We start from the raw sequence: 18,356 nt of genomic DNA, 5'->3' as shown, positions 1-18,356 counted from the left end.
CAGATTCCAACGGAGATTCCGCCGGAAGGTAGGGATTTCGATGCCGGAATCTAGCCGGATATTACATTCTTCCCCCCTTTAAGAACATTCGTCCCCGAATGTTCTACAAACAAACAGGCATTCATAAAACATAGCATCAATCATACATAAACAAGCAAGCAAAGCCTAAAAACCTCTCTCCTAAAAGAGAGACACACGGGTACTGCTGGAGTAAGAACTCCCGGGTCTTCCAGGCACACCTTTTCCCAAAAGAAACACCTTAGCAATACCCAACCTTCTCCTGAACTCCACTGGCTTCCGCTGCGCTTCTATGATCCTTACTCTTCTCTCTTCATCTTTACTAACTGACTTCTTCTCATTGCTAACCCAAAACTAACTCTATCTCTCACAGGTAGTACCCGGATTTTAGATCTATCTTGGAAAACAAATAGCTCCTGCTAGCTGATCCAATAGATCATCCATCCTGCATGGGAATACCTGCCCTTGGTAGTGACCTTGGCCAACTGCTTACAGTCATTACAAAGTCTCAAGGATCCATCCTTCATTTCCCACAGCAACACTGGAACACTCCAGGGTGAGGTACTAGGTCGGATAAAACCCTTGTCTACCAAGTCTCGCCACTACTCTACCACTACCTCTCTCTACAACTGGTACTGAGGCTGGTTCCCCGACCCGACTACTAAACCCTCAAACAAGAGCTAGAACCCTCTGACAACCCCTCCTACTCACCCTACGAACCTGACAGGCTGACATCAAACCTCTAGGCATCCCTACTGTGTTTCCTCAGAAGACTACCTCTGACCCATCCTGTCCTCTAAACTTGACTACCTTGTCTCTGCAGACCAAGATAGCACCACGAGCAGAAACCAATCCAACCCTAAACTGACGTCCAGACAGTCAAGTCTAGGACCTCAAAGTTGGGTGGAAGGCATCTACCCCCAACTATCACAGAACTGGACCGGCAGACTGACTCTGCCACAGATGGATCACACTCGAGTCCACTGACCCAAAGAGAACACTCTAGCCCAGAAGCTATCAACTCAACCTCTCGACGGCTCCTAGAGCAACTAAAGAAAGAGAAACTCCAGGGTTTACAAAACATACACATCAGAACATTCAAAAGTGAGCGTACCTAACACCACCATGTTCGATGTGTCTGCCTCCTGCTGAGCTTGGGTGAAGATCCGAGCTAGAGCTGACGGACCTTCTCCGCGGGAACCTTCAGAAGAAAAGGCTAACCCTCTTCCTCTGCCTCGACCACTAACCTGAGCCACGACTGGAGCTGCTGGCTGAGCCGCTCTACCTGAAGCTGCTTGCTGGGACTGAACCATCCAGGGCGCAATAGGACACTCACGAACCATGTGCCCTTCCTGACCGCATCTGAAACATGCTGTTGTCCCCGCAAGACAGACTCCCTTGTGCGGCCTTCCACACCTCAAGCATTTTGAACTACCTGAGCCAGAGCTTGAGCCATCAAAACCCAGACTAGCCTTCAAATCCTTCCAGAATTTCTTCCTCTTCCCCCTCAGGGTTCTGCCCCACTTTACTCCTCTTGTGGCGGCTGTACTCAAAGTGGAGGGATCAATCCCCCTCGAACCTGAGATCCTGGAATCCTGAGTCTGAGCATCCTCCTGAAAATCTCCCATACCTTCTTCTGGCACTCTGATTCCCAAACTGATATCTCTTCTCTGAACATCCATCTCTACTTCCCTTATACTAGCTGACATCCTTCTTGGAGCCATTCCTTCTCTGCTTACATCAAAAGACCTTCCAGGGTCCCTTGATGTTCCCCATCTGCTGACTCCCCACGACTGCGCTCTTGGCAGAGCAGGGGGAAAGGTGTCCATACCTTCCCTCTCAGATGGAACTCCAGTCGATTCCACAGATCGACGAGCACCTCGCATTTTGGCTCCTCTGAAGAACAACACACAAGCATACAATCAACCATTAGCATCATACGGTTCATATGAAAACACATGAACCTGCAACATACATAGCATTCATAGCATATAATACATAACATTAATGCACATGCATAAAATCATGGCATTTCACATCATCATCATACAAGACAGGACTCAACATCCTATCCTAGTGGACATGATTTCACCTATTGTGCTTGCCCTACTATGACATCTAAACCAACCTCGTTTCGATGTGGGATATCTCTAATCCTTGAGCATCTTTGCTCAACACACCGTACTAATATGGCCCAAAGCTCTGATACCACTCTGTAACGACCCGGAAATCGATACCCCTCTGTAACGGCCCGAACCGCTACCGGCGCTAGGATCCAGATCGGCTTAAGGCCGCCGGGACATGTAGCAAGCCAAACATACCTCCTATCACCTGGTCAAATCTCATACATGATCAAAACTTTAACATAAAAACTTAAACATTTGATGTATATCCCGAGCCTAACCTGTATGCCACATAACTGAAAACATAAAGAAACCCCCTACTAGAGCCCTCATCAAAACTCTAGCTGGGTCAACATAACATACATCAAGCCGGAGTCACATCCAAAGAACTAGAACCTAACCTGTGCATGTATCAAACCACAAACATAAGACCTCCACTAGGATCCTCATCAAACTCTAGCGTGGTAAACAACACATGCCACAAGATTAGTTCAAACACAACTCAACATTAAACCATAACATACATCATGTACTAGAAGGGACTAACCAAGTCTTAGGGCCAAGCACAGTACTAATCCATAAACATAACTCTACTTTACTTTACGTTACATTACATTATCTTACAATACATTATCTCATTTTACATTACATGTCCACACAACTCTAATCTATTACAAGCATAACCTTAACTCTTGAGACTTCCCGATCGACCTTCTACCTGCAACACTGGGGTTAAGGGAGTGGGGTGAGCTAAAAAGCCCAGTGAGTAGAAACAAAGAAAACAGTTCATTAATTACATGCTTTCATGAAATGCGTCACAGCACAAACATTTCACATAACGGATGGACATGACCACCAAAACTCCCTCTGACTGTAACATAACATGGTGCCCGACCCTTCGGGCTCCTCAGGACTTCATTATGCCCGGCCCTTCGGGCTCCTCAGGACTTCATTATGCCCGGCCCTTCGGGCTCCTCAGGACTTCATTAACATAACATATCTAGGGCTATTGGGGTCGCCTTGGTCCATCCACACCAACAGTAAATAATGCAATGCGTCATATTCGTGTAACTAGTGCAATCAACCCATTACATATAAATATGATGCATGAACATGCTTTAGGCATTTGATTTTCGTAAAATAAAAGATTAAGTTTAGTTCTACTCACCTCTGGCAGACGCTGGATTGACTCTGCAATTGCTAACACTGATGGCCTCCTTGGTCCCTCGGGTCCAATCCTACACAGGTGGACTCGGATGAGGTGCCAAACACACTCTAACAACTCATAAACAACTGCCCAAAAACCCCCTAAAACATCACTAAAACATGCATAGAAAACAACCATGAAAAGGCTGGACAGGGCACTTTCGGCGGCACCTTCGGCGGCCGAACCCTCCCTCCAGAGACGAAACTCGGGCACTTTTGGCGGCACCTTTGGCGGCCGAAAGTCACTCTCCAAAGACGAAAGTCAGGCACTTTCGGCGGCCGAACCTTCCTTCGGCGGCCGAAAGTCTGCTTTCAAGCCAAAACTCAACTTTCGGGGGCAAGGTTAGGCGGCCAAACCATGCATCCACAGGCAGGTTCGGCGGCCGAAACTACCTTCGGCGGCCGAATCTGAGTTCATCCAGAACTCAGGCTCTCATGCATACAAGCCTCCCAAACCTTCCAAACACCCCAAAACAAGCACCCAACCTCTTAAAAGCATGCATAAACCCTTAACCATGCACAAAGGAGCTTAAACAAGCTTAAACTCCAACAAAGAACATCATAGAGCACACATAAATAACTTATGACCCACATAAGCCAAAACCATCAAAACTACTCAAAACCTCACTTGCTCTCTCTCAATCATGCATACACTCTCCCACATGCATAAAGGAGCATAAACTAAAATAAACTCCCTAACACAAACATCACATAACATATATTAGGCATAAAACCCACATAAACCTAAACATGCATATCTACCGATACTCAACCATTAAAACTCCATTAAACTTACTTAAAACTTCATTAAAACACAAGGAAAGCAAGGATCTACACTTACCTCTTGAAGATCGAGGGGTGGTGCGATCCCTAACTCGGAGATTTGGAGGATCCAAGCTCCAAAGATCTCCAAGCTTCAAAACTCCGATCTAAGCTTTAAAACTCTTCAAAACAATCATAAAACTTATAAAAACCTTGGAAGATGAAGGAAAAGACAAGAAATCAACCAAGGGAGGCATGAACACACCTGAGCTCGAGAATGGGGAGAAAACTCGCCCATTTTCGGGCTGAGGGCCTTTATAGGTGGCTTGGTCAAAGACCTTCGGCAGCCTAACGTGCCCCTTAAACTCATGCATGTTCGGCGGCCGAACTTGAGGTTCGGCGGCCAAACCTTGGTTAGTTCAAACAAAGCTTGCGGAGGCCAAAAGCGCTCCCAAAACCTTCCCATGTTCGGCGGCCGAACTTCACTTTCGGCGGTCGAACCTGGCAAACGCCTCATTGGCTTTTTCGTTTCAAAAATCAAATCTTTTTCATTTAAAAACCATAAAATCAGTAAAAACCTTTTAGAAAACACATTTTACCCCTCTAGAAGTCTCTGGCATCTTCAGAATTCCAGATTCCAACGGAGATTCCGCCGGAAGGTAGGGATTTCGATGCCGGAATCTAGCCGGGTATTACATTAGTGATACGGTGCGCTCAGGTGATGGGCTTGGTATGTGGGCTTGACTTGTGTTTGTTGTGGCGTCGTTTTGGGTAAGGGCTGGAGTAATGGAAGCAACGTCATTTTGATGTCTAGGAGAGGTTTGTAAGTTGCGTTTTGGAGTTGCTCCTAGGATACCAGGTTGTGTATTTGATAAAGGTTGAATGGGTGGTAATGGAATGGACGTAGGACTCACTTCAGCCACTGAGGTAGTGCCATTATCATCCAACTTCTTAAGAGGAAACTCCTGCTCAAAAAACAAGACATGGCATGAGATAAAAAGATGACCAGAAGAAATTTCAAGACAAGTATACCCTTTATGAAGTTTACTATAGCCAAGAAAAATACAACGAGAAGACTTAGGAGCAAGTTTGTGAGATGAATAAGGTTTCAACCAAGGATAACACAATGAACCAAACACACGCAATTCATCATAAGTAGGTTTCTCATGAAATAAAATTTCATAGGGAGTGCGTTTGTTATTGGATGAAGAGGGTAATCTATTTATTGTGTAGGTAGCAGTATTGAAGGCATAGGTCCAGTAATTGTAAGGAACTGAAGCATGATGTAATAGAGATCGGCCTAACTCAACAATATGCCTATGCTTTCGTTCTGCACATCCATTTTGTTCAAGAGTGTGAGGGCAAGAAACCCTTTGTGAAATCCCATGTTGTTTCAAATAATTGGACAAAGACCGAAATTCTCCCCCCCAATCCGATTGGAAGTTTTTGATAGGCAGTCCAAAATATTTTTTCACTAAACACCGAAATTGAACAAAGACAGATAAGACATCAGATTTTTGTTTAAGAAAATATAACCAGCAATACTTACTAAAATGATCATAGAAAATCACATAATAACGAAAACCATTAACAGAAACAACAGGGGCAGGACCTCAAACGTCAGAACAAATGAGTTCAAGAGGCTGTTTAGCACGATAAAAAAATCAACAAACGGTAATTTATGTGATTTACTCACATTGCAAGCATGACAATGATGAAATTTATTACTAGAAACAAAAGAAATATTATTAGATCTAAGAACATCATGAACAACTCAAAAATTTGCATGTCCTAGCCTCTCATGCCATAATGAAACTGTTGCTGGGAAAGCTTTTGGAGAGAATGACCGAACTGGCTACAAAGGAAAGAGATAAATGCCATAGTCACTCGGGCCTTGGTATAATACCTGGTTCATGGGGATATCCTTCACAAAATATTTCTCAGAAAAAAATTCAATTGAAGTATTATTTTGTGAGGTAAAAGCAGAAATTGACATTAAATTGTTAGTGATAGCAGGTGAATAAAGAACATCATTCAAACGAAAATTATGACCATTAATAGAAGTAATTGAAGAACCACGAGATAAGACAGAAAGTGTTTTACCATTGGCAATTGTGAGAGCTGTGGCATCATTGATAGGAATAGGATGAGCTATAGTTTCCTGATTAGCTGCTAGATGATAATTTGCACCGGAGTCCACAGTCCAAGCCTGAAGAGGTTCAGTTTGAGTTTTGGCTACATTGGCTTGAGGATTAGTGCGAGGTAAGGGACATTGTCTTGAAACATGTCCTATTCCATTGCAATTAAAACATGTTAAAGTAGAAGTGCCACGACCAGAAGCATAACTAGACTGCCCAGAACCGCGTCCTTGGTATGATGACTGTCCACCAAGGCCACGCCCTCTACTGCCTCGCCTATAATTTGCATAGTGAGCAGTAGCAGGAACAACAGAATTAAGAGTGAGAGAATCAAACTTCAATTGGGATTCTTCACTGAGTAGTAATGCATACAACTCATCAAAAGTAATCTAAGTATTTCGTGCTTCTATAGCACGCGTAAAAGGACGATAATCCGAACCCAATCCTTCCAAAACATCGCACATAAGATTTTCCTCCATAACAGATCCTTCTAATGCACAAAGCTGATCATAATACGATTTCGCTTTGCGCATGTAATTGTCAATCGAATCATTACCTCGCTGCAGATGCTTGAGTTGTTTACGCAGTTGCTGAATTCGCATTTTAGCACCGGAGGAATAGATTACAATGAGCTTGTCCTAGGCATCCTTGGCAATGGTACAATGAGTGATCTGATGAAGAATAGATTTAGAAACGGAACAATTGATCCAGCTACGAACGATCTGATCATGACAGAACCAATCCATAAATGCGGGATTTGGTTCGCCAGTGGATAAAAACCGATCTGGTGCAATAACAATACCATCGACATGAGAAGCCAATCTATATCCATGAAGAAGAGGCATGATTTGTGCATGCCATAGCAAATAATTAGCCGAAGTGAGTTTAATAGTGAGAAATTGAGTGATGTTTGGAATCTGAATATTGGGAATAGATGATGTGGAGCCGATAGTGGTTGAAACAAGAGATTGCTCAGTGTTGGGAATAGATGATGTGGATCCAATAGTGGTTGAAACAAGAGATTGCTCAGTGTTAGCCATTGCTGGTACGAACAGAGGGAAGAACAAGATGAGAAAAACATAAAAGAAAAGAGAAGAATTTGCTGTAAAGCCTTTATGGCTCTGATACCATATAGAAAATTTATGGTATTGAGAATTCTATTTGTTATTTGTATTTCTGTATAGAATACATTTATATAGTATATACCAGTGGTTGAGTTGGATACAGATTGTATGAATAACAAATATTATCTCAACCAACTCTAAACCTTATCATAACTCTAAACCTTATCATAACTCTAAATCTTATCACAACTCTAACCTTATCATGACTCTAAACCTTATCACAACTCTAAACCTTATCACAACTCTAAGCCTTATCAGCAGCCAATGACATTCGTAGCTAGGGATCGAGGAATAAGTTCCCACGTTCCTGTTTGAAGCAAGGCATTTACTTATTCAGTCATCACAGCATGCCAATTCTCATTTAGAATTGCTTTGGAATAATAGGTTGGAACATAGTGATTGTACTCCAGTTGGTGAAGATACAACCTTGGCTTTAGAGAACCTGTTTGGGACCGAATAACTATTGGATGCATTCTGATCGTTAGAAGTGCAGGAGCAGGAAGAGACAACTCTGCTTGTAAAGGAAGAACATTAGATGGTGAAGATTCAAACTGCCACCGTTGTTGCAAATTGACAACCGATGGACTTTGTTCTTGTGAAGTGATTGTATTTTGATCAACTGTAGGAGTAGTTGATGAAATGACAAGCCGTTGTGAGTCTGGACAAGGACCCAAAATTCCTTTGGTTTGTTGAACACTGAGTGGTATAAGAAGACCCAATTGAAAGGAAGCATTGGATTTAGTAGCTGACTTCTCTTTGAACAATCGAAATGGAAACACCTGATCAAAAAATTGCACATGTTGTGAGACATAAATTTTATCGCTTAAAATATCTTGGCAGAAATAACCTTTATGCACCTTACTGTAACCAAGAAGCACACACTTAGTTGAACGTGAATCATGTTTATATTTAGCATAGGGTTTTAACTATAGGTAATATGCACAACCGAAAACATGAAGACTATGATAATTTGGTTTCTGGTAAAATAAGATTTCGTATGGGGTCATATTAAAGTTTGGCTTAATGGGTAAACGATTAATATAATATACAGTATAATCAAAAGCATATGTCCAATACTTTAAGGGCATATTTGCATGAAATAATAAGGAGCGACCAGTTTCTACTATATATCGGTGCTTTCTCTTTGCAAAACCGTTTGGTTCGAGAGTATATGGGCACGAAACTCTTTGTGTTATTCCATTTTCTCGTAAATAACTGGTTAAAGCTTGATACTCTCCCCCTCCAATCTACCTGAAACATTTTAATCTATTCATTAAAGTACTTTTTCACAAGTTGGCGAAAATAAATGAACGTTGGTAAAATTTCAAAATTTTATTTTAAGAAATAAACCCAAGAATATTTGGAAAAATGATATGATATGGAGCAACTAGCCTTGGACTTTACGACAGACTTTGATCGGACCTAACTTTTGCTGCCGACGTCCGATAGAGACCTAGGATAACTTTTTGGAAAGAGAATTTCGAGACACACGATTTTCAAAAGTGTGATAAGGGTTACAGGCCTGTCACAAAGTTTTATATGGAAATTCCATCGTTTAGAGAGTCAATTTTGCATTTTAATTATTTTTTTTGATATTTTGCAGATTTTCATAATTTTGCATATTAGGATTTTGTTTCTATTATAAATAGCATCCCTTGACTATTAGAAACTCACTTTTCAATCTTTGAGGAATTTCAATAAGACTTTTCGTTTTCTAGATCTTTTCTCTTATTTTGTCGTAGGCAAACGATATTGGTTAAAATTCCTGACGGAGTCTAAATAGTCTGTTATATTAAGCTATTTAGTAATTCCTCAGGATCTTCTGCTACACGGATGTCAAGCCGACAACCTGAGGTAACAAGGACTCAGAAACGGAACAGTTGATCCAGCTGTTCACAAGCTGATCTTGACTAAACCAGTTAGCATAAGTAGGATTCGGCTACTGATTTTGCAAAAAGGGAGGTGAAGGAGAAAAAGTTGCAGATATGTAATCTGCAAGATGATAACCATTAAGAATTGGTAAAACCTGAGGTTGCCATACAATAAAATTTGTGGAATTAACCTTAATAGGTAGGTATTGAGCAACATTAGGAAGAGGGGATTGAGAAGAAATAGAATTTGTAGCAATATTAGGAAGAGGGGATTAGAAAGAAATGGAATTTATTGAAGAAGTCACTATCTCAGATTCCGTCGACTTGCCGCTGTTAAGCAATGGCTCTGATACCATAATTAGATTTAGAGAGAATAGAGGATTGAGAGAATTGAAGACTTGATTCTCATTAATATTTAGTTATACATATATAGAAAATTTACAATAGAAATTTATCTTGTATATTTTTAAAATACAACACAGCTAATCATAAAACAGAATTCTGTTAACTTGCTGTAGCTTATATCTATTAGTCTCTTACTATTTCATGACCACGGCACTTAGCGCTTTATCATTTTTGCTCCGATTTTAATTTTATTATTTGGAAAAAACTTATCCTAATCAGATTTATTATAGATTCAAGAAACAAAGATGTGAATCCTATATAAATTTTATATGAAAAAATCTAAAATTTTTTATGTTTTGATTTCACGGTGTATCGGATTTATAATACTATGTTTATGCAGTCTGTGGGTTCATTTTGTGCCTCATCAAGACATACGGGTGAAATTCGTGTGTCCCCTCCAACATCCGACCATCCAAAGGTAGCATGTACTGTCTTTGTCCATTATTGTCAATTACAAGTGGTAAATGGGACAAATTTTAATTATTTTAAATCCTGTGGAGCATTTTAATTTTTGTTTTTCTGAAAAATTCAAATTTTTTAATAAATTGTTATAAAAAAATTTTATATACAATTTTACTTACTTTTTATTCAAATTGAAATTTATTAGATTACCCCGAGTTCACATGCAATTTAACCTTTATTTTGCATGAATTAAAATGAAATTATAAAGTGGCTTTAAATTCAAATTTTCTTAATTTAAATTTGCCACCTAATTGTCATTATTTCTGCACATAGCCATTTTACATAAATTGGAACGAAATGATTTCAAATCGGCATGCCCATTTCTTCCCATGTTATTTTCTGCAGTCTGCTCAAACTTCTTTTCGCTCAGAAGGGGTAGAGAGTGCCTTGCCGATTAAACCAAGTATCCTCCGCAATGCAATAGGCTTCCAGGTAATAACTCATGATACGATTTATTTTGCCAAAAAAAAAATTTTAATTTTTTATCTAATAAATATTTTTTAAAAAAAATAGATCTCTTTAACAAGATTTTTATATTCAAAATAAGTGAAAATGAAGGATGCATAAAATAATAGATATCTATATCCATCTGCATATATTTCAGAAAGTCTTAATCATTGTTTCTAGACTATGAACATCACTGCTTATGACATTTCATGGATTTCCAGGGAATTGGAACATTAATTGATGCAGTGTTTGGAGCGGGACTTGGCTCCACCGTTTCAAGGTAATAACTAAACTTTGAACATCCAGAATATTTTCACAAAGATTCTGCTACTCTGTTCTTTCCTTGAATATTTTACGGTATTAAATTTTGTATAAACTCGTTTAATAAACGAGCTGAATTTAAATTTAGCGGTATTCGGTTTGTTTAAACTCATTAGTTCGGTTCATTTAAACTTGTGAGTTCGGCTCATTTTCAAGTTCGTAAGCATGCTCGCGAACAAGTTCATGAGATGAGTTCGCCAACATCAATCCCACATTGAAAGTTGAAAGGATGACTTCTCTATAAAAAGACAATTCTTCTATATTTTTTTTATTAATTTTAGTTTTGAGAGATTTCAATTAAATAAAAAATTTTAATTGAAAAATCTTTCATCGACCTTATAATTTAAATGAATTTAAATTATATTGGATTTGTTTATAATATAATTGATCTTAAATTCGAGTCTAAATGCGCTCAAATTTGAGATTTTTGAATCGAGTTTGAGTTGTCTCGTTAACGTATTAAGTGCCAAGTATTTTCTATATATATTTAGATAGTTTTTTTTTAATAATTTTAAAAAAATTCATGCTTTTTTCTTTTTTTATTATTTATTTCTGTGAGTTAATTATGCTTCCTTGTATTTATAGTGAACTCGCAGGTTTATTAGGATTAACAAAGCTGGGCGGGTTGAAGAGTGTGTTTGTAGCAGCAATTCTTCTCCTTCTATTTTCCACGCTAGGTAATTAAACTTCATTCTAATCATTTTTGCTCAAACAATATTGCAAATAGGAAACTTTGTTCTATAATAATTTAGACTCTGCTTGTTTTGAAAAAAAAAATTATTTATCAAAAAAATATATATATATATATTTTAAAAAAATATTCTGTGAAACAATGATCTCAAACAGGAAAACTTGCTGTCATTCTCGCTTCTATACCCATGCCAATTGTGGCAGCCCTGTATATCGTCTTCTTTCCTTACGTGGGTATGTATCTGAACCTTTTACTTTTATATTCTCTGGCGCATCTTGTAGTCTTCAAATTTAATTTTTACAATTCTACCATATTATAAAAATTTCAAATTAATTTTTAAACTTATTAATACTTATCAATTCTATTCACAATTGGGGAATTGGCCTATTGAGAGAGACTCATTTGAGGCATTAATGAACAGTTACAAGTGGACTTGAAGATATCCATTACTGCAATTTGAATAGATTCAGGACAAGGTTCATTCTTGGATTTGCTCTCTTCATGGGTCTCTCCATGAATCAGTACTTCGATACATATGATGTATTTTCTGGTCAGCCCCTTCCTAATGCTAGCTCCTCCTGGGTGAGTGATGTTGTCTTTCAAATAGTAGTAGCTGCTCCTGCTCATAGGGACTCCCAACACTAATGATTTTGTTTCATTTTCAATTCTCTTGGCTTTCAGTTCAAAAATTTAATGCAAGTGATTTTCTCATCCCCACCAACAACTGCAACTATTTTTGCTTCCCTTTTTGATCTTATCCTTCCTAGACCCTCCGTTGAAGAAGGAGAGGAGAAAAAAGAAGATGCGAAGGAGCCACCAAAACCGAAAATGCCAGAAAAGCCGAAGGAGACGGAGAAGCCATTTTACGGGGGTTACGGGGGTCCTTACGAGGGTCGCGGGGGTTACGGGGGTTACGGGGGTTACGGGGGTACACCAAAGGTAAGGGGAATGCTACCAATAGTGCCGGCTCCACCAGAGGTAAGGGAAACAACAATCCCAGAGCCACAAAAGTCATTGCCATTGCCGAAGAAGGAGGTGATGGAGCCGCCATTAGCGGAGGATTTGAAGTCTTTTATTGATGAAAATCATTCAGCGAGTTCTGCCATGAAGAAACTATTCTCGGCAAAACATAGGTAGGCTTGAATGTATTCAGCATAGCATAGGTATTTACCAATTCACTTAGCAAGTGAGTTTATTATGTATTAATCGTAATTGATATAAACTCGGTTGTTTATTTGTTGCAATACTTGCTATGCATCTCGGTTTTGTTATAATTTGTTGTCATCCATTCACTAGTATTTCATTTTATTATATAGAAAATATATGTACATATTCAACCTATTTTAATTAAATATTTAGATAAATAAAATATAAATACTATTTATTTGGATAATTTTTATGAATATTATGATAGCAAAAATAAGTCAAAATAAAAAAGAAAAAAATTTGATTATGTCAAATAGATTTGATCGAAAATTGGTCTAAGTCTCTGAACAACAATAGAAGCATATTTAATGTGAAAAAGTTGGAATTTTTCTATTTAAAACACGCAAATCAGCTCAAATTTTATGAAATTTCTCTCCAAAAGATCAGAAAACTTTTACCTTTACTAGAAAACAAATTAAAAATGGTTATTTCACTAAAAATACTCAAATTAAACACTTTAGAAAGAAATTTTAAGACGATTTCTCAATATTTTGCCAAATTTTTTCTTCTTTTTATGTTTTTCTTACAACCATATTTGGCTAAATTCTCTAATTCTAGTTGAAAATAGATTAAAGTTTCGATTTTTTTAAGAATTGTGAGATTTAAACTTTATTATTCATATTTATTTTTTAATATTTATACAATTTCAGTTATTATTATTATTATTATTATTATTATTATTATTATTATTATTATTATTATTATTATTATTATTATTATTATTATTATTGATCAATATGGTTCATTATTCATATTTTCAAAATAATATATTATTGGTTTAAATGTTTTAATATGTAATTATTTAAATTATTCAACATAGATAATAATTAGTGTAATCCACTAAAAAATTATATAATCTATTTTAAATATAGACTTACCATACGATTTGATTTATTGGTTAGATTTAAATTTTAAGACAGTTCATAAATTAAATCTAATACATATTTCTTGAGTTATTTGTTGACTAGGTTAATTAGTTCTTTGCTTTTCTAATTAGCGATGGGAGATTTATAGTGTCAATATATTGTGAATACGATCCTATTTATTCTTTATACAATTTATATTTGTTAGTTTTAGATATATTATTTTTGGTGGCTTGACACCCATAAAAAAAAAAGAGTTTCATTTTTTTTAACTCATTTACTTATTTTAGTATATGGAGTCACGCATGAACATAGATATTTTCTTTCAGTTGTAGATATGTTTTTAGAAATATTTAGATTTTTTCTTTTTTTTTTTTTTTATGATATAGAAGTTTCAATCTCAATCCTTAATCCATTGATTTATGGTATATGTTAACAATCAATTTTCTATCAAAACCAAACTATACGAAGCGATAATGCTATGGAGTACAATTTTGAAGTTCAAAATTACACGCCACCAAAAGCATTTTTTATCAATGTAGAAACTCCCTAATATTTAGCTAGGGTTGAGATAAAGCATCAACAAATTTTTTATTTTTACCAAAATACTTGATCCTATGCATTACTGCATACAGACTATTTAATTAATAGATTCTCTGTTTCTCTTTTTCAAAATAAAGTTTCTTTCTTTGAAAAAACAATTTATATTTTAAAAATATTTTTTAATAAAAATAACTTATTTTCTATTTTTAATTTTAATTTAAAAAAATATTAATAAATTTATATATAAATGTGTTATTAAGATTTTGAAAGTGCACAAAATATTTTTTTTGAAAAGAAAAAATTATTCTTTTCTTAAAATGAGTTTAATTTTTCTTTTATTTTTACTAAAAAATAATTTCCATTGACTAATTTTCTTGAAAGTTCTAAACTCTAGAAAATGTGAAAAATGTTTTTATGTTTCTCAGAAGCAAACATAGACTAAATCTCCTTTTAAAATTCTTCATCGGTAACTTTCCTCTGAACTTTTTATTCTTTATGCTTTGCTTCTATTTTACTGCTCATATATCCAAGTCTGACTTCAAATCCAAATAATACATTTATTTTAGCTTCAAATTTAGTACCAAATGATACCTTCTATATATAAATATGATAGAGATTTCTCTTTTCTATAAATGTTGTTTTCTAGAAGACCATGCATATTAATTTCTTCTTCTTTCATACTCTTTTTCCTAGTTCTACTAAAAAATATTCTCCAATTCCTTTGCCTAAAGATACAACTATATCAAATTTTGACGTTCCTATTTTCCTAAATCATTTAATTCCATTTGATATTTACTTTTAGAAGTAATTTATATTTAGATATCTATCCCATTTTAGTCTAGAACTACCTAATTCTGTCAATTGAATAATGACTAATTTTTCAAATTTTTATATTCGTTATTTTTGCAACCGAGAATTTGAGGCTTTAAACACTTCCATATAAAGTTTTATTTTACATCTTTGAAACTAATGAAAGTGCATAAACTTTAAGAAGGTTCTTGAGCCATATTTAAAAGCTTTCATTCAACATATAGTGTTCTTTGTTGGCAAATCTTTTTCTCTCTTCTTGATAGATTTGAGCTTGTCTTTTGAGTTGTTGAGAGTGAATTTATTTCTATTAAAATCTTATAGAGTTGTTTAAGTGTGTGAATGACGGGTATCGAATTCGTCAATTTAAAATTTACTCTTTTTTTTTTCTCAATTGACAAGAACTTATAGACAAGGTAAATGAGTATCGATACCACAGAGACCTAAATCTTGTTTAATTTAGATGACCAATTTAAAATAGAAGAATAGTTTAATTCAAAAAGTGAGAAGGAGAATTTTTTATGAGAGAGGTTTTGCTTTGGGCAAGTCAATAAAAATAAACCTAAAAGAAAAAAAGAAAATAAATAAATAAATAATGTAATTGAAAATTGAGAAACAAATAATTAATTAAAATTTTCAGAAGGTAATCAAATTGAGCTATTTTGCAGTTGATCATTGGTTAGAAAAAAATATTTCATATTATTATCTATTGTTTGGTTATAGTGGTCAAACACGCGAATCCCACAAATTCTTCCTTATGAATAAATTAATCCGCTTCGCGCTTAAATTAATTCCTAGTTAATTAACAATCCCAACACGCGTGTAGATTTAATTAGTCAACTGCATTAAGAGAGAAGAACCCAAACTTGATCAATAAAAACACGTGTTTTATTTAAATCAAATCTACTAATTTCTTAATATAAACTAATATATTAATTGCTATTTATTATTAATCCAATTAAACAATTACGGATTTAATTAAATTAATTAGCAATATGTTGTCTTCCCAATAGATTCAATGGGCCCCTTGAATTCTCAAGAAAATAACAATGGAGGTGGTGTTCCTCAAATTCAAAAATTAATAGAAAATAGAAAATAAGATGAAGAGAATTAAAGTGCATAATCTCACAACTTGAACAAACCTCAAATTAAATTAACCTTCAATTGAAAAATAATTGTTTAGCGGCCATAAAAAAATTATAACAACTAAGTAAAAGAAGAAAAAGAAAAGAAGATGGAGAAGAAGGTGGAGGACAGCAAGAGAGAAAATGAGAGTGAGAGGTAGAATATGATTCTCTTAGGTTAAATGCTAGGAGTCTTTATATAGGCACAAAAAGATAAAATTTAAAATAAAATCTATTATCCCTATCTTATCTCTATCATAATCTTATCTTTATCATCATCTTATCTCTATCCTAATATGATCTTTATCCTCATCTGATTGAGTTTGATTCAATTTGACTCCACTTGAAACTGATCTTATCCTTACTTAGGTAGCAAAATCTATCTTATCTCCCCATCGCCTCGGGTTACAGATTTGGTCAAGGTTGTAGCCTTCCAATATAAACAATCCTTTAATTCAACATTTTTTCTTCCTTTTATCAACTTCTGCTCACAAACCTGTACAAAATTAAATTCAAATTAAAATTAAATATTTACATCAAAATTACAGTAAAATCAAGGAATTAAATGAGCAAAAAATTGTGAGTTTTGCAACTCATTAGTGAATACACTTGTAGAGAGGTTTTAACACCTATTGAAATTTAAGTAAGAGTTTAAAAGGAGATTCAAACTTATGAATGTCTACAAACACCTAAAAATCTTTTTTATTCTAAAATATTATTTTCTTGCCAGTATAAAATTAAGAGATCTAGTGAAATAAAGACTAAAATATGAGAACTTTAAGAGAGTAATATATAGGTTGAGTTTAGCTGAACCACTATAAAATTCTGAATTTGATCTTTTTCTTCTCTTACTTTTTTATTTCAATATTTTATATTTACTTTCAGCTACTTATTTTGTATTGAAATATTATAGAATAGTTTAGAAACAAATTGCTTGTTGCTTTTAAGTTATCTGTATGAATCTTGTTGAATATTTTGACTCAAAGTTATTAAGAATTAAACAATTACACAGTCCAAAAAAAAAAAAAGCACGAAAAGAAATCAACACACAGGTTTAATGTGATTTACCAATTTGGCTACGTACACGGTGGCTAGGATTTTTTTTATTTCTTTGTGAATTTTCAAAACAAAATATATTAGGAGAATTTTACATATTTATATATTCGAAAAAATACAAAAAGATAAAATAGCCCTCAAAAAAATTAATGACCGTGTGATATGGTGTACAGTTCATAATATATTATTAACCTCCATATCTTAACAAAAGTTGCTGTCATTACTTGCGTAATTTGAATACAATACTTAGCACTCTATTTTAATCACTATTAGATTGCGAATTAAAGTAGACGACTACAGTTTTTTTATTAAACTTTTAGTAAAAGTTGAAAATTTGTTTAAAGTGATCAAGCACTCCTCTTTTAGTCACTACCTTCAAGACAATAGCTAGCTAATTACAATATGGTTAGTTAGTTATTTGTATTCCTACTTCATATATAGACAATCTCCTTCCCCTTCAATTAGTCCGTTAATAAAAATAATAAAAATAATATGACGTATAAATATAATATCACTAATTGACGGACTTTGAATCTGCTAATAAATAGGGTATTTTCTATAATCTATTAGTAAAATTCATTAGTATCACTGATGGATTAAAATAAAATCCGTTCGTGATTTATTACATTCTTGTAGTAGTGATAGTTATAAGAAACAATTAAACATATCATTTTAATCTTTATTTTCTAATAAATTTTCATTTAATGAAGTGGCAAGTATTTTATATATATTTAAATAGTGTTTTTTTCATAATTTAAAAAAAATTTATGCTTTTTTCTTTTTTATTTATTTCTGTGAGTTAATTATGCTTCCTTGCACTTATAGTGAACTTGCAGGTTTATTAGGATTAACAAAGCTGGGCAGTTTCAAGAGTGTGCTTGTAGCAGCAATTTTTCTCCTTATATTTTCCAGCTAGGTAATTAATCTTCATTCTAATCATTTTCGCTCAAACAATATTCTAAATAGGAAACTTTGTTCTATAATATTTTCTGCTGGATAATATTTGTTTAATTTATTTTTCATTTTTATGTTATAATTTAAAAATAAACATATTAATAAATTTATATATAATATTATTAAAATCTAAAAATTGATTTCGTATTTTCAAAAGAAAAAAGATATTTTCATAAAAATTACTATATATATATATATATATATATTATTATTATTGATTAGAAAAATATTTTTA

The 18,356-nt window shown here is 34.6% G+C and overlaps 1 protein-coding gene across 2 annotated transcripts in view; it reads left to right on the top strand.

Annotated features, from left to right (window-relative positions):
- Nucleotides 1-12,856, top strand: part of LOC110624223 (nucleobase-ascorbate transporter 6) — a 42,447-nt gene extending 29,591 nt beyond the window's left edge. For both annotated transcript variants that reach the window (XM_043960794.1, XM_043960793.1), the window contains 7 exons: nt 9,988-10,065; nt 10,455-10,541; nt 10,778-10,836; nt 11,463-11,554; nt 11,724-11,801; nt 11,990-12,150; nt 12,250-12,856. In XM_043960794.1, coding sequence (XP_043816729.1) covers nt 9,988-10,065; nt 10,455-10,541; nt 10,778-10,836; nt 11,463-11,554; nt 11,724-11,801; nt 11,990-12,150; nt 12,250-12,705 — 1,011 coding nt within the window. In that variant the 3' untranslated portion in view covers nt 12,706-12,856. The remainder of the gene's footprint in view (nt 1-9,987; nt 10,066-10,454; nt 10,542-10,777; nt 10,837-11,462; nt 11,555-11,723; nt 11,802-11,989; nt 12,151-12,249) is intronic.
- The last annotated feature ends 5,500 nt before the right edge of the window (nt 12,857-18,356 follow it).

The sequence above is a fragment of the Manihot esculenta genome, chromosome 10 (genome assembly GCF_001659605.2).
Source record: "Manihot esculenta cultivar AM560-2 chromosome 10, M.esculenta_v8, whole genome shotgun sequence".
Taxonomy (NCBI): Eukaryota; Viridiplantae; Streptophyta; class Magnoliopsida; order Malpighiales; family Euphorbiaceae; genus Manihot; species Manihot esculenta.
The sequence above is the reverse complement of the archived record's forward strand: the minus strand, read 5'-3'. Positions and strand labels throughout refer to the sequence as shown.